This window comes from Pezoporus flaviventris, unplaced genomic scaffold (assembly GCF_033815535.1).
Source record: "Pezoporus flaviventris isolate CSIRO_AGI_PZ_B2104156 unplaced genomic scaffold, CSIRO_AGI_Pfla_v1 ptg000004l, whole genome shotgun sequence".
NCBI lineage: Eukaryota > Metazoa > Chordata > Aves > Psittaciformes > Psittacidae > Pezoporus > Pezoporus flaviventris.
The window spans coordinates 2,102,082-2,122,619 of record NW_026892552.1 but is presented as its reverse complement, the minus strand read 5'-3'; the positions used below and the strand labels follow the sequence as shown (position 1 = coordinate 2,122,619).

Sequence of the window (20,538 nt, the reverse complement as noted above, 5' to 3'; positions counted from 1 at the left end):
AGCCAGGGATGCTAATCCAAAGCCCAGCCCAGGAAGCACAGGAAGAGCATTTCTGACACTGGAAGCTCAACTGGTGCCAATGCTTTCACGGAGAGAAGATCTTCAGCTCCCTGCAGCCCTGACCACCCGCTGCTGCTGCGCCAAGCACACAGCCATCACCCTTCTCCTTCCTGGAGGACAATGCTGGATGCTCCTTAGCTCAAGAGGTGCCTGCAAAGCCAAGGCTCCTGTGGCACAGACATGCTTGGGGGCATGGATTTTCAGGAGGCAGAGGTAAGGTGCCAAAAGAAACTAAGAACTACCATGTAAAAAGCCTCAGCTGAAACAGAAGAATTGGTGAAACCTGAGTTTAAGGGGGGTAAGGAAATAAGAAGTAAGTAGTGGGGAGGGGGCTGTCACACCTGAATGTGCCCAAAGGGACACATCTGTTGCCCAGCCTCACTCAGCCTGGTGGAGGGGACAGAGCTGACTATTCCCCAAGTATCTGAGTGGTTCCAGATCTGACAGTCACCAAAGAAATACCCAGACCAGCAGCTGGGCAATGGTGAAGGGGCTCCCACTTGGAAGGTGTGTTTTCAGGGGACACAGAGCATGGAGGGGAAGCAGCAGTGATGTTTCCTTCCCTCTTGGTGGGCAGACTGCAGCCCCCATGAGAGGTAAGCATGCTGGGTATGGATTTGGATGCTGTTAGACACAAACCCACTGTAGCAGGCATTGCTGAGGCTATAATCATCTGCCCAAGCAATTGTGCGGCACAGACCTGCCCGCTCCTGCTGCTATGTGCACGCAGCGTCCAGAGCTGCATTCCCATTAGGAGCCAACATCCACTTTTCCTTCCAGGCTCTTTGGTAAAGAGACCAAAATAAAGTGAAGAGGGCTGCCGGCCAGCATCGAACTGGGAAGGCAAGTGCAAGTAACCTTTGGAAAGGGCTAACTGATGGCAAGAAAGGCCAAGAAGGACAGAAGCACAGACATATTCATGGCTCAAGAACCACTGCTTGGGCAGAAGGGATGCTCTGGGGAAGAGAGGACACCAAGCCACCAGATCCCAACACTGCAGAGGCACCTGGGGACCACTCATGTTAGAGAGGACTCTGCTCCAAGAACTCTCAGGAGGAGCAGGGTCACCAGTGACTTCAGATCAGGTTAGCCAGGGGTTGAACCAGAACTCACAAACCTGCAGGGGCCCCACAGTCTTCCTGAGCTCCCTTTTGAGACAAGGAGGCACAAAAGCACAAAATGTAATCAGTTCTAAGTAACCTTAAGTTTGATGGCTTTGTAATGGAAAATAACTGAGGTGCTTGAAGGTAGTTGACATAGTTTCAGGTCCTTAGGACCTTAGTACAAAAAGTGTAAGAAAAGCAGGAGAGAAAAACAGGACCTGGGGATGGGGAGTATCTGGGACTAGCAGATGTCCAGGGTGGGCACAGATAAACTAACTGGTAAGTAAAAGGACAGGATGATTGCTATGTCTGTAATGTTAATTAAGCTGGTGCTTCAAAGACTGCCAGAAGTGATGAAGATTGTTGGGAGAAGTAAACGACCCTCAGCGACCACCACCACGTTTTTATATGCATGCGGGAAACTTTCTGGAAAATGATGTAATTCATCCGTAGCCTCATGAATATGTATGTATGCCCAGGGACTATGTAAGGATTGCCTGTGTAGCAATACGGGGACACAGGCTAGGAGGAGCTATCCTCCGTGTCTCCTGGCACTGCAATAAAGAATACCAACTTGTCAACGTGAAACTTTGTTGGAGTGTTTGTTCCTGGAGTTTTCTCTGAATCACTTTCAATGCTTGACAGTGATTTTTTTTTTTGTCAGTGTGGCACCCACCACATTTCACTGTATGACTGTCCTCACAGTGAATTTTTTGTCAACATGGCACCTCCCCTGTTTACGTGCCCTTGGATTGCATGTCCCTACCCCATCAACTCCCCAAATGTATGACTAGAGCATGTTCCTAATGAGTGACACCCACCCCCCTGCACCTCTTAGCCATGACCTTGTCCTCTCAGACCCATGCAAAGGCACTGTAGCCATTACATCCCACAGCAGGGAAGCTGACAGGGCTTTGGTCACTACCTGCAGCAGCCACCATCCCCAGCCAGCTCCCTGCCCTTCACATCCCCTCCTTAGCTGCTTTTGCAGCCCACTGCTGTCCCGATACCAGAACTGAAGGACCTGGAGCACAAGTGTGATGGGGAACAGCTGAGGGAACTAGGGAGGTGGGGTGATGGTGTGTGTATTAGTCTGGAGAAGGCTCAAGGGTGCCTGTATCGCTCTCTACAACTGCCTGACGGGAGGATGGAGCCAGGAGGTGGCTGGTCTCTGCTCCCAAGGACTAACGGATAGGACAAGAGGAAACGGCCCCAAGCTGCACCAGGGGCGGTTTAGGCTGGATATTAGGGTCAATTTCTCCCCCAGAGGGCGCTCAGGCATTGGAACAGGCTGCCCAGGGCAGTGGTGGAGTCACCATCCTTGGAAGTGTTCACAAACCATGTAGATGAGGCCCTCAGTGCCATGGTTCAGTGGTGGCCCTGGCAGTGCCGGGAACGGTTGGACGTGAAGGTCTCTTCCAGCCTAGCAGACTCCACGGCTCCGTGACCCTACACCAACACCGCAGCAGGACTCGCACCCCCAACACGGCAGCTCCCAGCGCCCCTTCGCCGCCGCCGCGTCACGCGGGCGCCGCGCCCCGTCCCCCATTGCATCAGCCGGCGAGAAGCCCAACCCCCGCGCCGAGAGAGGGGAGGGGGCGGGGCTTTACCCGGAGCCGTGGCCGCGCAGCCAATCGGGAGCTGTCGCACGGCGATGAGCTCAGAGGGGCGGGGCGGAGCGGCCGCTGCGGAGGGGAGCATCTAGGGGCTGCGGCAGCGGCAGCGACAGCTGCGGAGGTACGGCCTGAGGGGAGGGGAGGCGGTGAGGCGAGGCGAGGGCGGAGGGACGGGGAGCGCAAGCGGCAGGCAGGCAGGCCGGGCAGGCAGGGCGGGCGGCAGGCAAGGGGGCCACGGCGGACAACGCGAGGGGGAGGGGGAGGGAAAGGAGTGGTGGTGTCGCCGTGCTCAGTGCTGGGGTCAGCCGGGGCCGCCGGGGGATGCGCGTCTGCCGGCTGTGGTTGGCTTCTCGCAGGGCTGCCGGGCCCCCGCTGCCTCTCGAGGGCACTTGAGACCAGATGGAGTCTGCTCGGAGGCCCTGCTGCGCCCGGCAGCCGCTGCTGCGCCGATTCATTCCTTCGCTGCTCGAGTTCTGCCTTCCCTCCTTCATGCAACGCCTCGCTGGCCTTGGTACAATGAGGAATTGTCCCTGCACTAGAGCAGGGTGGGGGAAGCTTGGCCCTTCAGACGATCGCATTGCGTTCCATCGGCAGGGTACAGCTTCGTGTACGCTCTAGGCTGTACAGGAGGTGTCACCCGTCTGATGTGTGTGCGGCAGTGTGGTTCCTCTCCCGGGAAAGCACCCGGGCACCTCTGGAGTGACCCTGCTTTGAGCAGGAGGGGTGGATGACGTGATCATTTCCAAACCCAGCCCTTCCATAATCCTGTGATTTAATCACCTTGAATGGTTTTAGGACTTGGCGATCCCCCGCCATGTCTTCAGCAAAGCAAACGCAACATTTTACTGAGTTCAGTATCCAGGTGAAATTGGTATTTTAAAGCCACATGTTTTCAAAGGACAAGTAACTTGATGTAGAGAGCTCTAGAAGTCGGGGAGGAAGTTTGCAATCGGGCAGCACTGTTTGGGACAGGCTGATGGTTGAACTGAGGAGTCAGTGACAGTACTTAACCAGTGTGAGGAGACCCATTCAGGAGATGGAGGCAGTGATCCTGATGTTACTTCTCGAGCTGACTGACAACATGTAAGAACCTTATTTGTTGTTCCTTCAGACTGCACCAAGGCCTTGCTACCTTCCGCTTGCTTTGGACAGCTGTAACTTGCAGTTTCAATATGGAGACTATGCTAACAGCAAGCCAGATCCGGCAACAGTTTATTGACTTCTTCAAGAAAAATGAGCACGTCTATGTGCACTCATCTTCTACAATCCCCCTGGATGACCCCACACTGCTTTTTGCCAATGCTGGTATGAACCAGGTAGGATTCCCACTCTGGTACTGTGGTCCTTATGGACGTGTCCTGTATCAGTTGACACCTGTGAAGCTGTTTTATGTGGAAGACTTATTGTTTTCTCCATCTTCCTTCTGGTCACACAGAGGTGATTGGTGTGTCTGATGAAGCCCACTGTGCTCTTGCAAAACTGGCAAGAGTGCTGGAAGAGGTTCCTGTGTCTGCTGGGATGACTGTGCAATAATGGGAGCACTGCCAGTCTCCCTTCTTTGACCGTTTGTACTACAGCTGGTCCTGGCCCAAATGGCTGACAGCAGTTTTAAAGAGTGGCTGAGGCTGGGCTGCTGAAAAAAATTACTTTCTTTTGTCTTTGTTGGCTGGGAATCTGTCTGCTTTCATTCCCGTTGGAGATCCTGGGGTTTGGTGTACTCCAGGAACATGTGTGTATGTAGGAATGCTAAGCTCTAGGCAGTGCTGCAGTCTCCTCACAGGCAGGAGATAGCAGGCTTGTTTCTGAAAGCTGCCTTGGGTGTATCCAGGCTAGTGGTAACATGACATAGATAACACTTACCTCCTTGCTGTTGCTTCCAGCATTTGAAAACAGGCTCTTGGTGGTTATCTTGATTGCCCTTTTTTTCTTTCCTTTCAGTTCAAACCCATTTTCCTCAACACTATTGACCCGTCACACCCACTTGCTAAACTGAGCAGAGCCACCAACACTCAGAAGTGCATCCGAGCAGGCGGCAAGCACAACGACCTGGATGACGTTGGGAAAGATGTCTACCACCACACCTTCTTTGAGATGCTGGGGTCCTGGTCCTTTGGGGATTATTTCAAGGTAAAATAGACCAGGTGCAACTCTGAATCTCTTGCATGAAGTTACCCATCTCTGAACTCAGCAGTTGCCAAGAAGAAAGAGAATATCTTGGCCCAGAGCGGTTCCTAAGGCACATGTGGCTCCTTTGGAATTAATGAACTTGGAAGTTCTCCTGAACCTGCAGAATGTTTTGAGATTAATTACTTCGGGCTTACAAAGCTGATTATATTAATATTGTGGTTTAAACCCAGCCGATAATTTTCAGCACCAGTAGCTGCTCGCTCATCCCTCAATTGGGATGGGGAGAATAGAAAGACTTTAAACCCGACTGGTTTAGATAATATCAGTTTAATAACTAAAGTATAATATAATACTACTAATAATAATGATAAGGGAAATTATAAGGGGAGAGAATATAAAACTTAAAGGGAAAAACCCAAGAAACCCAAGTGACACATAAGGCGATTGCTCACCACTCACCAACCAATACCCAGCCTGACATGAGCAGCGATCTGGCCTTCTGGTTGACTCCCTGCAGTTTACATACTGGGCATGATGTGCTGTGGTATGGATGTGCTAGCCCCTTTGGCTAGTCTGGGCCAGGTGTCCTCTCTGCTTCCTCCTCTCTTCCTGTGTCCCTCCTCACTGGCAGAGCATGAGACTGAAAAGTCCTTGATCAGGGTAAGTGCTACTGAGTAACAACTAAAACATGGGTGTGTTACCAGCATTGCTCTCACACTAAAGCCCAGACGCAGCACTGCACCAGCTACTGGGAAGAAGAAAGATAGCTGTTATGGCTGAACGCAGGATAATTAACTCTGCCAGTTTGGACTCTTCAGGCAGAGGTTTTAGTGGCTGTCCTGTGGGGACTTGCATGTGCTGAGAGACAATGATGGACCTTCAGACAGGAATGATCATAAAATAATGGTGTCCTTTCCCAAGCTCCTTGATAATACAGTGTTCGAATTCAGAAAGATAGTGTTGAGAACACAGAATAAGAGCTGAATTAAAAGGCTTTTGAAGGGGCAGTGAGCATGCTGAGAGTTAACTTATCTGCCTCTGGAAAGCCACATGAGATGCTTCTCATGACCTATTTGCTCCATATATTAATCTGCTTCCTTCTTACATCAGAAGTCTGAAAGTTTTTGGCTGTTCAGCTGCTGATACCTACAGTAGCCAGTACTCTACATGTTGAAGAGAAACTCTTCTTGTATTCACTTGCTGACCTCATCTTTCCTTCTGCAGGAACTTGCTTGTAAACTGGCACTGGACCTTCTCACCAAGGAGTTTGGCATCCCTGTTGAAAGACTCTATGTTACTTACTTTGGTGGAAATGAGGCGGCAGGACTGCAGCCAGACCTGGAGTGCAAGCAGATCTGGTTGGATTTGGGGTAAGGCCTGAGGAAGGTGTGTGTCTTGTTGAGCAATAGTCAATCAAAGAAAGATGGTGTGTATTCTGTGGCAGAGCACATGTAACAGGAAGTTTTAACAAAATCAAAGGATCACAAATGTTTGCAGGGTGGTGGTGCTGCAAAACAAAAGGGAAGTACTGGTATTAGCTAGAAGATACCGAGAGCTTTCATTTCAAAATCTCTTCTCTAAGCTTAAGAGCATAAGAAGTGCCCACTGGGTCAGATCACAGCACACTGTGCTTCCTCTAATGCTTGAGAAGATGCTGTTTTTACAAGAGCAGGCATGCCTGACTGCTGTGCAGTCCATTCACCTCCTCTCCCCCCAGCATCCAGTCACTGGATTAACTATGTTAGACGGCTAGCCATCTATTCCCCTTAGCTTCTGTTTGGGGCCCTGCTCCTTCAGAGTATGTCTGATCCTGTTTTTCTGAATCTGAGTCATAGTCTCCCTCCCAGCCTTGTACGCTCAAAATTGAAGAGTCTGACTCTTTTCTTTACTCTCTTCCTAAGGTAGCTGTTCCATTCAGCAACCCAGGAGCTCTCCCTCCAGCTGGGACAAGTGTCAGGTGCCAGTATTGACTTGATCCTCCTCAGCAGGAGTCATGAGAAATTAGTCCTCTTGGATTAGCCTCTCTCAAGACTCCTGACAGTTTATCAGCTCATCCAGGGAGTTAGTGAGCTGAGGTTTTTCTGGTACAGTTCTTAGTTTGGGAAATTCTTGCCTTGCTGTTAGTGTCTGTTTTTCAATAGGAATTTCTTGCTACAGGCTGGCTGAGGGCAGGATTCTGCCTGGCAATATGAAGGATAACTTTTGGGAAATGGGAGACACGGGGCCCTGTGGCCCTTGCAGCGAGATCCACTATGACCGGATTGGAGATAGAGACGCTTCACACCTGGTCAATCAGGATGATCCCAATGTCCTGGAGATCTGGAACCTGGTGTTCATACAGTTCAATAGGTGAGCCAGACCTGTTTCCCTCCCGAGGCTGCTTCAGCTCAGATTCTGTATTCTTTTACCTTCCCCTGGTTTGCTTGCCATTCGCTTTTGTCCAGGATCTGTGCGCTTTGTGATGCTCTGTGCCCTGACTGTCCTGTATAAAAGAAGCTGGTCACACTGGCTTTGGGGACAGACTGGAAGTATTTTCTTAGTTATCTGCCAAGAGTTCAGTAGGGCATAAGTGCCATCTCACTTGGGGTCTAGATTGTCACTGCGGGTCTTGTTAACTGTATTTTATCAAAGTTGTCCTTTGTGTGGCTTGTGCATGGGCTCACATCATAATCTTGATGGCACAAAATCTCCTGGAGATGAGGATTTCCTCATGGGAATCCGTGGAGATGGGGTTTCCTCTGCAGAGCCTCCATCCATCACAGCTCATCTTTCTTTCTGTGGCTGGGCAGGGAAGCTGATGGGGCACTGAAACCTCTTCCTAAGAAGAGTATTGATACTGGGATGGGCCTGGAGAGGCTGGTCTCTGTGCTGCAAAACAAGATGTCCAACTATGACACTGACCTTTTCCTTCCTTACTTTGAAGCCATCCAAAAGGTACGAACTGGGGGGGTTGTGTCTGGGCCTGACCCAGCTGCCTCCATTCCCTCAATCACTGGGGAGATGCATGGGGTGGTTGGGCAGGGCAATTACATCTGCAGGTCTCTGCTTCCCTGGCTGCTGGGAGCCCCAGGGGATTGTACTTTCCTGAGGATAGGAATGCAGGCTGGCACATGGGACATACTTCCTGGGGAAAATACAGGACAATGAGCTATGTAGCTTTCCCAAGTGTTTCTGTGAACAGTCCTGGTGTGCAGTCCTAGGTCCTCTCCCAAGGAGATGCTCTGCAGTCCTGTATGGCCAAGTGCCATCTTTGTGCCATGTGGAAGAGCATGTGATGCTGCTAACCCAGAATCAGAGTTTGTCCTCCAGTTACCCACCTGGAACATGCTGATCTATAATAAATCCCTTTAGAGAGGAGGTTTCTGCCATAGACCATGACAGTTTGCTGTAGAACATGACTTGGAGGGCCATGTTCCTTGGCTAGGCAGGTTATGCCAGGACTCTGGTCCTCAAGCCAGTGTGCACAACAGATGATTTCCCTGTACTCATGTTCCTCTCCCTCTCTCTTGTGTCCTGGACTCTAAATGTTGAGATAAATTGGGTTTGCTTCCCTCTGGTGTTGCAGACCCTGGAAGTGCAAGCTGTGGCACCATGCAGAGTCTCTCAGCTTTCACTTCACTTTCCAAGGGAGGCATGCCTCCTGGGTGGCCACAGGCAGTGGAATGGTGGGTGGTTCATGAGGCACTTCCCTGTTGTTTGGCCATGTTGCTGGTCCCCACCATCCTGAATTGTGCCCTTTGCCCACCACCTTCTCCTCTCTGCACAGGGCACAGGTGCCAGGCCCTATATGGGGCAAGTTGGTGCTGAAGATGCTGATGGAATAGACATGGCCTACCGTGTGCTGGCTGACCATGCACGGACCATCACACTGGCCCTTTCTGATGGGGGCAGACCTGACAACACTGGCAGAGGGTAAGAAGGGAGCTGCTGCGATGCTGCCGCTCCCATTCTGTTCAGGATGGCTTCCCCAAGGGCACTGGGATCTCCAGGATGTCTTTGAATTCATCATTGAAGCAGTGGATAGCAGAGTGTGGGCTTGGTATATTTGGTGCTTCAATCCCTGTAGTAAGGTCTGCTCAAAAGGGCAAGACACACAGGTCTGAGGGTTCTTGTGCTTCCCAGTCCTGTTCTGTCAGCCCCAGAAAGGATCACTGGACAGACAGGCACAAAACTCTGCTCGGTGCAGTGCTGCTGTCAAAAAAAAACCAGTGAAGTTTGGGCCAGGGGGCTGTGCTGTGGTGCTGCTGGACTCACAGGACTGACTCTTAAGCACACAATCTGGGTGATGGAGCTGGAGCCTGGCACCTCACCTCTGGCTTGCTGCTGCTGTGTGCAGCTGCTTGAGAGAAAATGTGGTAAGGGAATCCTGTGCTTTTGGTCCTGGGAAGGGGTGCTGATAGGTGGATGCTGGTGGATCTTCTGCAACAACTCAGAGGTGTAGCATGTGCATGAGGGACTCTGCTGTCTCCTAGGTACGTGCTGAGGCGGATTCTCAGACGGGCTGTGCGCTACTCCCATGAGAAGCTCAATGCCCCCAAGGGTTTCTTTGCTACTCTGGTTGATGTGGTGGTGCAGTCACTGGTAACTCCTTCCCCCACTCCACTGTATGTCCTGAAGACTTCCTCTGCCGAGACGTGCAGATCTCCATGCTGAAGGGTTAATGCTCTTGCGCCTACAGGGAGATGCCTTTCCTGAGCTGAAGAAAGACCCAGATACGGTGAAGGATATTATCAATGACGAAGAGGATCAGTTCCTGAAAACACTCAGCAGAGGGCGTCGTATCCTGGACAGGAAGATCCAGAGCCTGGGAGACAGTAAAATCATCCCTGGTAAGGCTGTGTCATGTCTGGGTGCAACAAAAAGCGTTTATTATGTGTGACAAAGTTCAGGATCAAAGTTTGACAAAGTTTGGTTGGGAATTGAGAGATGGTGGAAGGTGTAGGGGGGTGTAGTTGGAGTCAAAAGACCATCTCTCAGAGCTGCCCCCCCCATCTCTCTTCTGGCCTGTGTTCACTTGCTCAGGTTTCTCAGCTGCCCAGACACACAGCATGACAGTGTGATCTTTGTGCTGTCAGAGAAGAGCCTTTTAGATGTTCACCAGAGGTTTTTGCTGTCCTACCATGGTGCATAGCCAGGGAAAGGAGCAGTGTCTTGTGAAACATGGGTGCTGACTGCTCTGCTTTTTCTCTGAAGGTGATACTGCCTGGCTGCTGTATGACACCTATGGCTTTCCTGCGGATCTCACTGGGCTGATTGCAGAGGAGAAGGGCCTTGTTGTGGACATGGAGGGCTTTGAAGAAGAGCGGAAAAACGCACAGGTAGATGGCAGCTCCAGGGGAAGCTGGTCTCTGGGTGGGCAGGGAGGATATCCTTTATAGTCTGCAGTAATGAGTTTGTTCCTTTCTTACCAGCTCTGCTCACACCTTGTCTGTCCCAGCACCCTGGAGGAAAGACCAGGGCACAGCACCACAGTTGTTGTGGGACATGTCTTTTCTGTGTGACTGAGGCTGATTTTACTCACTGTGAGGCCCAGGGCCTCAAGCTCAGCATTCAGACAAGAGACAGCAAGAGTGCTCGGAGCACCTCCCCACTGTCTGTTCTGGATTGGTAATTTTGAGACTTCCCTGTCTGAGGAGATGTGGGTAGGCAGGCCGGTAGCTTGGGTGCCTCTCCTAATATGTTTTCTGCAGCAGCAGGGAGTGGCATTGGCCAGCTGGCTGGGTACTTGCCTTACCCTTGTTGGGCTCAGGCCTGCTTTGTCTGCATGCTGGTAGCACTAGAATAGCCTGCTGTGAAGCCAGAAGACAGGAACACTCCAACTGCTGGCACACAGCTCAAAGTGCATGCCCCATCCCTGGCAGTGTTCAAGGCCAGGTTGGACAGGGCTTGGAGCAACCTGATCTAGTGGAAGGTGTCTCTGCCGATGGCAGGGGATTACAACTGGATGAGCTTTAAGCTCCCTTCCAACCCAAACCAGTCTAGGATTCTACGAAGTGCAAAAATGAGGAGCTGTCAGGAATACAAGTGAGATGTGGTGTGCATGGGCCAGTGCTGAGGTATTTTTTCTCACTTTGGTGCTTGTCGTTTTCAGCTCAAATCCCAGGGCAAGGGTGCTGCAGGGGAGGACCTCCTCATGCTGGACATCTATGCCATCGAAGAGCTAAGGGCCCAAGGGCTCGAGGTGACCGACGACTCGCCAAAATACAGCTATACTTCAGATCCCAGTGGTACCTACGGTATGAAAAAACCTTCACAGAATCATCCTCTGCTGCCAGACCTTTGCTGGCATGTACCTCAACAACATCCCCCTCTGGGCTCACTTTTCCCAGGATATGGAGGTGGGAGTGGAAGCATGTGCAGGTGAATAGCCTGCTTGTTACTAGTCCAGCAGGGAAGGAGAAGGACAGGCTGTTCAAGGGCTGCAGATCTGTTGTTGCCAGCTTGAGGTGATTCCTGTTCCCTGCAGCTTTGTGTCTCCACACCCCGATGTTTGTGTTTCTCGGCTGCTAGTTTGCCAGTGTTCAAGAGACTGCAGTTTCTCCTGGGTCCGCTAGAGGGTCCTTGGCTTACTTGCTCTGGCTTTTCCTGCTAAATCTTCCATTGGGTGGAAATTCAGGAGGCCCCGGCTTGTGTGCTGCTGACTTTTAGTGGATAAGTGTGGAATGAGGTGACAGACCCTGCCTTGGAGAGCACTGAATGAAATTCCCTCTTATTCAGCTAACCGTTGCCCTAGTTCTTTCTCCTGCAAATGTGGTAGCTGCCATGAGCTCCTGCAGTAGGTGGGAGGTGTTGCTATGAAATTCTGCTTCTGTGTAGTGTCTGCAAGGTTTTTCTACTTTACTTATGCTGCCTTTTGTCCTGGTGACAGATTTCGGGAGCCTTGTGGCCACAGTGAAAGCCATCCGCAGGGAGAAGATGTTTGTGGAGGAGGTATCCACTGGTCAGGAGTGTGGGATAGTGCTGGACAAGACCTGCTTCTACGCCGAGCAAGGCGGGCAGATCTATGACGAGGGCTACGTGGTCAAGGATGACAACGGCAGGGAGGATGTGAGTGGGCCTGTGAGCCTTCAGCTAGACTTGATCTGACCTGGGGCCTGGGCAGAGGAGGAGAATGGGCAAGGCAAGCTCGGGCAAGGCAAGCTCCAGCAATGCCCTGTCTGGCAGGTGTCAGGCATCGCACAGGTTTCCTTTCCAGGGATCCAGTGTGGCACAGATGTGCTGGAATTTGTTCCCCTTGCTTCTTGGGGAGCTGCACTCTGTGCTGCAGCATCGGGCTGTTGCCAGAACCTGTCCTGTGGTGGTGGTGCTGGGATTGCTGTGCAGGACAGTGCTTTCCAGCTGTGATGGGAAGCTGAAGTGGGGAGCTCTTTCAGCTCTCCTGTGTCCCATAACCGTGCCCCATAACTGTGCCCCATAACCATGCCCTATCTTCATTCACTTCTCTGCTTTGTGGCCATGTGTGCTGTGACTGGGTGGAACTCAGCTTTTTTCTATTGGACACAGCTGAGACCTGTCCAGTTGCAGCTCAGACATCTGGCTGGACTGTGCATCCCTCTTTGCTCTCCCTCTCTGCTTACAAGGTGCCTTTCACTCTGTACAGAAAACAGAATTCACAGTAAAGAACGTGCAGGTCCGAGGAGGCTATGTGCTTCACATAGGAACTGTGTATGGAAACTTGAAAGTAGGAGATCAGGTCCATCTGTCTATTGATGAGGTGAGTTAAGACATAGCGTAACACATGGGCTCATTTCTTTTTTCCCTGGATTTTGCCCTTTTCGTTGGTGGTGCTCTGGGGGGCTGGTGTTTCAGCCTCCTTTTCCTACAGCACAAGGTACAGGCAAGCCGTGTGGCCTTTCAGTCTGGCTGTCTCAAGACCTCTCCTGCTTGTGTTTCTCCCACCACAAGGCAAATAATGCCTTGGAGCCAAATGGCTTAGACCCACACTCGCTGGGTTTTGCTGAGCAGCAGCAGCAACACATTTTGGATCAGGACTGGGATGTAGAATGTGTATGATACCCGCTGTGTTTTGAATGACAGTGGGGAGTCTGGGCTGCCTGCCCAACTCCAGACACTGCTCCCATGGTCTCAGCCTGCTGTGTGCATGCTGGGTTGAGCCTAGTCTGCAGAATGCATTTCCCCTCTCCCTAGAGGCAGCATCTTTGGAGCAAGAGGGAAGGCTTCCATCTTGCAGTGCTTCTCCCTGCCGAGGAGCAGAGGTCTGTGTCTGTGACCTAGTCTGTCCTTGGCCTCTCTCCAGACAGGCCCAGCAAGGGGGCTGCTAAGAAAGAGTCATGCGCAAATTTGGTGGGGAACATCCTGCTCCCTTAGCTGAGGCTCTAAAGCAGCAAGTGTGATAAGTTCCTCTGCTCTCAAGCCAGTTTAGGTTTCTCTTGGAGCAGGACATTGACCTCCACTTGTGCTGCTAGAGGTGATGTTGGCTCCACAGTGCAGGATCCCATCTAATAGTGGCTTCCTCCATCAGACGAGGCGGAGGCCAGTCATGAGCAACCACACGGCCACCCACATCCTCAACTTCGCCCTGCGCTCCGTCCTGGGGGAGGCTGACCAGAGAGGGTCGCTGGTTGCACCAGACAGGCTGCGGTTTGACTTCACAGCCAAGGGAGCCTTGTCCACCCAGGAGATCAAGAAAGTTGAAGGGATTGCCAACCAGATGATTGAGGAGGCAAAGGTGGGTACAGCTGCCAGGTTTGATATGCTCAGGAAAAGTCCACCTTTTGGGTGATCTGGGGTACTGGGAGGTCAGCCCAGCAGAAGTCTTCTGAGCTGCCAGTGCAGTCGTGTGCACAGATTGGCATCACCTGAGATGGAAAACTCCATGTGGATCGGTAGCAAGCCCTCTGTAGGGTCAGAATATTTCCATGCCTGTGCTAGTGTTGCATTTAGCTACAGGAAGTTTGGCAGAGTAGTTTTGCAAGGGTGGCTTCATTTAGTGTACACGCGGCCACCCCATAATGTGTCCTCAATGGTGAGAGCGTTGCTTGTGTGGTGCCAGAGCAGATGTTGGAGGACCCTGTGCTTAGCATTAGAATGTACATGGGGAGCCTGAGCAGGCAGTGCTGTCAGGAACTTTGAAGGTGAGGTGTCTCTCCAGTGACTTTGGGTTTCCTGCAGCTCAACAAACAACAGCTCAGGTAAGGCACTTTTGGAGGAAGCTCTTTTGGAGGAAGTCGGGATTCCCTGGGCCCTCAGTCACAACTGACAAGACTGGCTCTTACCTGCACCCCTTTCCTGTCCTCTGCAGACAGTGTATGCCCAGGACTGCCCTCTTGCAGCAGCCAAAGCTATCCAAGGACTGCGGGCAGTTTTTGATGAGACCTACCCTGACCCTGTCCGTGTGGTCTCAATTGGCATCCCGGTGGAGGAGCTGCTGGCCGACCCCTCTGGCCCTGCAGGCTCCATCACTTCAGTAGAGTTCTGCGGGGGCACGTGAGTATCTGGAGAGGCCAGGGAAAGTGGCAAGGTGGCTGGAAAGGCACCCCTGTGGAGCCTGAGCTGTGCTGTGAGTGTCTGCTGGCCACACCCAGGGCAGATCTGGAGGTGGTGGTGATCATGATGTGCCTTTGCATTCCACATTTAAAATCAGTCTTTGCAGGCAGGAAAAATCTCTGCCTGTGCGCTTCCACTGCCCACACGCAGTCGTTGACAGTACAGAAACAAAGCCTTTGCCTTGCTTACTTGTTTTCAGCAGCTAGGTTGGGGTTTCTGCCTGTCCCCATGCTTGCTTCCTGTCCTCATGCTTGCTTCCTGTCCCTGGCACGGTGGTTTTCTTGCTTCTGTGCCAGTTGCTGCTGAGGTGAGACGTGGACTTGTGTCTCTTATTGTGAGTCTTTCTGGGTTCTTTCCAAAGGCACTTGCAGAACTCCAGCCACACTGGGCCTTTTGTGATTGTTTCAGAAGAAGCAATTGCTAAAGGCGTCCGGAGGATAGTTGCAGTCACTGGAGGCGAAGCTCGGAAGGTGAGAGGAAGCAGGAGAGATCCTCTGGAAAATCCCACATATTAACCATGTGCCAGGGTTCCTTTTGTTAAAATTTGTGCAGTATCCCTGATGGGATACTCATTGCAAGGGTTCGTGGGGGAGATGACTTTCTCTTTATGGAGGAACTTAGCATTCCTTCTGGCAAAGAATAATCCTGGGGCCTGTTTGCCAGCATCACACCCTGGTTCTGGTCACAAGCTGCCTGCTTTGACTCTGCTGCTTCCTGAAGAGTTACTGACCTCCATCTGAGGGCTGCATCATTCCTTGCCCCTTCTCATGAGGTTGACAAAAGGCCAGGATGCTGCATCTCCCTGCCTGACTTTAACTGAGATTCTATTCTGCTAGGCCCTCAGGAAAGTCGACAGCCTCAGGAAGCTGCTGTCAGCCGTGGAGGCCAAGGTGAAGGTCCAGACAGCTCCCAACAAGGATGTGCAGAAGGAGATCGTGGATCTCAGTGAGGTGAGGATGGTATCTGTGGTCTGCTTCCCCAGAGTGAATGGCACCTGGATGACCAGCACTGGGTGGTATTAATGAGGCCCAAGTTCAGCTTCCTGCTCCTGTCCACACCATTCTGTGTCCTGCAGGTGCTGCAGTCAGCACCTCATGCCTGAGGCTGGGAGAGGAGGGGAGCTTAGTGGGCTCTGCTGTTTGAGGCACTTGAGGTTCATGAGTGTGGTGCAGCATCTCCTGTCATGGTCACCAATACCTTTAACCCTCTCCACGACTCCTGTTTTGCAGACACTGGCCACTGCTGTTATCTCACAGTGGCAGAAAGATGAACTGAGGGAGGCTGTTAAAGCACTGAAGAAAGTTATGGATGACCTGGACCGAGCAAGCAAAGCTGACATTCAGAAACGAGTGAGCCCTGAAGGGAATAAAGGACAGTGCAGGAGGGCTGCAGAGGGCTGCTTTGGAAGCTCCACTTGTGTCCGGTGTGGAAGGGAACCAAGCTATGGGAATGTTCCTCATGCATTTCAGCCTTCCAGCTTATTCCAGAGCATGGCTGCCTCCATGCCTGTTTCCTGGGTTGAAATGCAGTGTTAGTCTTGGTATCTGGGGTGTTTCTGCCTTAGCAGTGCCCCTGGGGGCAGGGTTTCTCCTGGATCCCATCGGATTTTCCTGGAGGAGGGCTCAGAAACAGCACTGCTGCTGCCTTGCAGGCCACACACCCTGCCTCCCAGCATGAAGCTGCTCCAGGCTGGGCTGTGGTGTGTTTGGGCACCTTGGGAGTCTCTGTACTTTCAGGGAAGTTACACCTTCACCCAGGTGGTTCTTGTGTGCATACACCATGTGTGTGCTGCAGCATCTGACCACTGTTGTCCTCAGGTGCTGGAGAAGACCAAGCAAGTCATTGAGAGTCACCCTAACCAGCCACTGGTCATCATGGAAATGGAAAATGGAGCCTCAGCAAAGGTAAGGGAAGGTCTGATCACTCCTCAATGACCTTCCTCATGCCTGAGGAGCAGTTGGGTGATCTCTGCTCCCTGGGGGAAGGGTGGTGCTGTGTTACAGAGCTGGCGCTCTTGCTACCTGCCAGCCCTGAGCAGTGACAAGAGGGAAGTTACACGGGGGCTGTGGCATGGGGGACTCTTGGCCACTGGCTGAGCTTCCATACCTGATGGTGGGCAGGGACCCCAATAGAAACGGCACTGTGCCCTTGCTTATCCAACAGCCCTTACAACAACAGGAGGGCTTAAGGAACTCTGAGCTGAAGCTCTGCGAAGCCACAGATGCCCTGCTGGATGTGGCTGTTGCGCATCAGCTGTGGGAGTGGTGTCCTAGGTTGAGCATGTGCTCCCACCTCCTGGGCATTGCCTGCTGCAGCAGAGCTCCAGTTCTTTCCAGCGAGGGCTGAAATTGCTGCTTCTGTCCTCCTTGCTGAAGAGGCTGATGGTGCCCTGAGGTTGGACTACTCTGGTTTTCATGCCCTTGCTCTCTGTAGCCATCCCCATCTCTATGGTTTCAGTGCATCATTCTCCCTGGCAGAAGGGTGTATCCCATCGACGGTGGTGCTGTGAGCCCCAGCTAGAGCAGCACTGCTTTGCCTTTGGAGGGCCCGGCCCTGAAGCTCGGTGCAGCATCGTGTCTGTCTGCGCTAGATCTCCCTGGGATGGATAATGGGATGCATGGGTCCCCCCGGGCTCTGCAGTGTGCCTGCTGTGCTGACCAACCCTTGCAGCTTCTTCACACTGCATTTGAGTCCTCCAGACCTGCTGCAGAGCAGCTGCTCCCTCCTCTGGGAGCCACTTTCCAGGACACAGTGTTTTTCCCTCCAGCCTTGGCATTAATTCCGCCAGCTCCCAGATAACTGAAGATGGGAAAATGAAAACAGTTCCTTGCAGTAGTGAGGGGCCACAAGCCCTGGCTGTGTCTCCTGCCCCAGCTTCTGCCCAGCAGGGATGTGAGGGTCTCTTGTGTTGGAGAAAAGGAATACTGCAGGACACTGCTGGCTGGTTAAATGCAAGTCCAGAGCCCTGAGGTCTCCATGGAGGCTGGAGCCAGGGTGGGAGTGCAGGGAAGGTGTGCTGTAGGGATTGTGAGTCAGAGGAGGCCACGGAGATGCTGTGAGGGCTGGGGCAGCTCTGTTCTGGAGCCAGGCTGAGAGAGCTGGGCTGGTTCAGCCTGGAGAAGAGACGGCTCCTTAAGGGAAGACCTTAGAGCCGCTCCAGTGCCTGAAGGGGATACAAGAAACCTGGAGAGGGGCTTGGGACAAGGGCCTGTAGGGACAGGACAAGGGGAATGGCTTTAATCTGCCAGAGGGGAGACTGAGTTGAGCTCTTGGGCAGAAGCTCTTCCCTGTGAGGGTGGTTAGGTCGTGGCACAGGGTGCCCAGAGAAGCTTCGGCTACCCGGTCCCTGGCAGTGTTCAAGGCCAGGTTGGACACAGGGGCTTGGAGCAACCTGGTCTAGTGGAAGGTGTCCGTGCCTGTGGCAAGGGGGTGGAACTGGATGAGATTTGAGGTCCCTGCCAGCACAAACCAGGCTGGGATTCTGTGATTTTGTTCTACAGGCCCTGAATGAATCTCTGAAGCTCTTCAAGACTTACTCCCCCCAGACTGCCACCATGCTCTTCACTGTAGATAATGAAGCTGGCAGAATCACCTGCCTCTGTCAAGTGCCCCAGGTAACGCTGAGACACTTGTCTCTGCCTTCCCTGTTACTCAGTGGAGGATGCACAGCCTCCAGGCTGTCACTGTCTAACGCTACACAGCCAAAACTCTTGTGGGTTTGGCAAGAGCCACAACCCGTGTGCTTCGGGTTTGTTGCCAGGCTGCAGAAGACGGGGAGGTGCGATTTGGGGAGGGGAGGAGCCAGGCCTAATGTGGTTGTGGGCATGGCAAAGCTTTTGGGGGCTGTGGAGGTGGAAGAGCCTTTCCCTGTGGCATCGTGCTCACGGTTGCCCTTCTCTCACTGCTGGCGGGGTTAAGGTTTAACTCCCTTCATTTTTCTTTCTTTTTTCCTGCACAGGAGACTGCAAATAAAGGCTTGAAGGCCAGCCAGTGGGTGCAGGAGGTGTCGGGCCTGATGGACGGCAAAGGCGGGGGAAAGGACGTCTCTGCGCAGGCCACGGGAAAGAACGTGGGGTGCCTGCGGGAGGCCCTACAGCTCGCCACGGACTTTGCCAGGCTTCGGCTGGGCGAGCAGAAGAACTGAGCAGGGAGGAGGCTCCCCGGGCCCCACTCAGCACCCCATGCCCTCCCCCTCCTCCCTGCTGCCCACGTTTCCTCCCAATAAACGCTACGCGCCCGAGGGCTGCCGGTTACCGTCTGCTTTGGGGGGGCGGAGCGGGCTGGGCTCCTCCTCTTCCTGCTGCGGCTCGCGTTGCGTGGCGGTCATGCCGGTGGATCACCGCCGCCTGTGCGGCCCGGAGGAGTCGCGTGCGCCGGCGCTGTGGGCTGCGGTCTGCGGGGCGGCTGTAGCGGCGGAGGATGGTGAGGAGGAAGGTGGGGATGAACCCCCGCGGGACCCCTGGGCCCTGCGGCCGCTTTTCGCTCGGGCCGCGGTGCTGAGCCAGGCCGACGGCTCGGCCTACGTGGAGCTGAGCGGCGGCACGAAGATTCTCTGCGCCGCATGGGGCCCGAGGGAGGCGCCCGAGCCCCCCACGGCGGCGGCAGCCGCGGCGGCGCTGAGAATGGGGCGGCTGCAGTGCGACTTCCGCCGGGCGCCGTTCGCGAGCCGTGGGGCTCGGCGGCGGCCGGGCTCGACGGTGGAGCGGGACGCGGAGCGGGACTTTGCGGCGGCGCTGCGGGCTGCGCTGGAGCCCGCGTTGCAGCTCGAACGGTACCCGCGGACCCGGCTGTTGGTCAGCGTGCTGCTCCTGCAGGACGAAGGCTCCGTGCTGGCCGCCGCCATCAGCGCCGGGGCGCTGGCGCTGGCTGACTCCGGGGTGCAGATGTACGACCTGGCCGTGGGCTGCGCCCTGTGCCGCGGGCCCGATCCCTCCGCCTCCTGGGTGCTGCAGCCAGAGGAGGCCGAGGAGCGGCGGGCCGCGGTCCGGCTCACCGTGGCCCTGCTGCCGGCCCTCAACCAGGTATCGGCCGTGCAGGGCACCGGCAGCGGCAGCACGCCCGAGGACTGGGCAGAGGCGCTGTGCTTCGGCCTCGACGCTTGCTACCGCCTCTACCCGGTGCTGCGGCAGAGCCTGCTGCAGGCCACCGGCCGCCGCCGCGGCCGCCGCCGCCGTCGCCGTGCCACCGCTGCCAGCACTGCCTGAGCCCCCGGGGGCCCGCGCTGGGGATGGGGCTGTCGGCTGGAGCCCATCCAAGCTGCCCTCGGGGTTGCCAGAGATCCCTGGTGCCTGTCTGATCCACACCTCATGCTGCCAGAGACACCCTGAGCTGGCCCTTGAGCAGCCTGAGACCTCTCAGAGCTTCCCACACAGCCAGAGGCTCAAGAATCTTGCCCAGGGACACTGGAGCTTGTTGCAGGAGACCAGACACAGCTGGTTCTGCAGGACACAGACAGCCCCACACGCTGCTGGAGACCCCCAGAACCAGCCTCTGTGCTGCCCCACACTGCCAGACGCTGCCTGACACCTCCCTCCAAGCAGCTGCCTGCACCACAGGACCTTGCACTCATCCCGGAGCAGGCCCAGGACCAGGGCTGAGACCTTCCACCATGACCATCCACAGAAGTCAGGGTGCAGGCAGCATGGGGCAGGAGCCATGTGGTGGCACAGACTGCACATCCCTCGGACCTCCTGCAGCGCTTGGGGGTGGTGAAGATGTGTTTTGTTGGGTTCTTCTTAGAATAAATAAGCTTGTTCTTATAGGAGTCTTCTGCCTGCATGGCTCTGCTGAGGCCTCTGCCAGTGTGGGCAGAGGAAAGATGCACTCGTGACCAGCTGCCAGGCTTTGGGATCACCCTGCTCTGCTCCCAATGTCCTTCCTCAAGGGGGGGTGTTTGGGGCACTGCTTTGGGGTCTGGTTGTTCGTGGGAATGGGTGGATGCACTGGGCTGGTGGGGAATGTGCTGGTTTCCATTGAGAAACAGGCAGAGCTGTGCTCCTCCTGCCTCTGGGTTGAGCTGGGGAAGACAGCATCCCAGAGAGCCTCCAGAGTCAGGCAGCCACCCCAGATTGGATACAAAAAGCCACACATGTGGTTCAGACAGTTAAAAACTTCATGAGAGTCGA

The 20,538-nt window shown here is 54.0% G+C and overlaps 2 protein-coding genes across 3 annotated transcripts; both read left to right on the top strand.

The window, feature by feature from the left end:
• The first annotated feature begins 3,886 nt into the window (after positions 1-3,886).
• AARS1 (alanyl-tRNA synthetase 1) lies at positions 3,887-18,557 on the top strand. Of its 2 annotated transcripts, XM_061445486.1 has the most exons (20): positions 3,887-4,095; positions 4,718-4,906; positions 6,131-6,276; positions 7,064-7,255; positions 7,696-7,840; positions 8,673-8,818; positions 9,379-9,487; positions 9,585-9,735; positions 10,100-10,224; positions 10,998-11,142; positions 11,775-11,953; positions 12,507-12,620; positions 13,389-13,595; positions 14,169-14,353; positions 14,775-14,883; positions 15,250-15,363; positions 15,643-15,762; positions 16,231-16,317; positions 17,914-18,027; positions 18,372-18,557. In XM_061445486.1, exons 1-20 carry the CDS (start codon positions 3,952-3,954, stop codon positions 18,555-18,557), a joined length of 2,907 nt encoding a protein of 968 aa, XP_061301470.1. In that variant the 5' UTR covers positions 3,887-3,951. The 2 variants fall into 2 exon arrangements, with proteins under 2 accessions (XP_061301470.1, XP_061301471.1); XM_061445487.1 differs by lacking the exons at positions 3,887-4,095; positions 4,718-4,906 and having other exon boundaries at positions 6,157-6,292; positions 7,079-7,255.
• On the top strand, positions 18,550-20,174 carry EXOSC6 (exosome component 6). Its single transcript, XM_061445488.1, has one exon. It carries the CDS (start codon positions 18,595-18,597, stop codon positions 19,615-19,617), a length of 1,023 nt encoding a protein of 340 aa, XP_061301472.1. The 5' UTR covers positions 18,550-18,594; the 3' UTR covers positions 19,618-20,174.
• Positions 20,175-20,538: the final 364 nt, after the last annotated feature.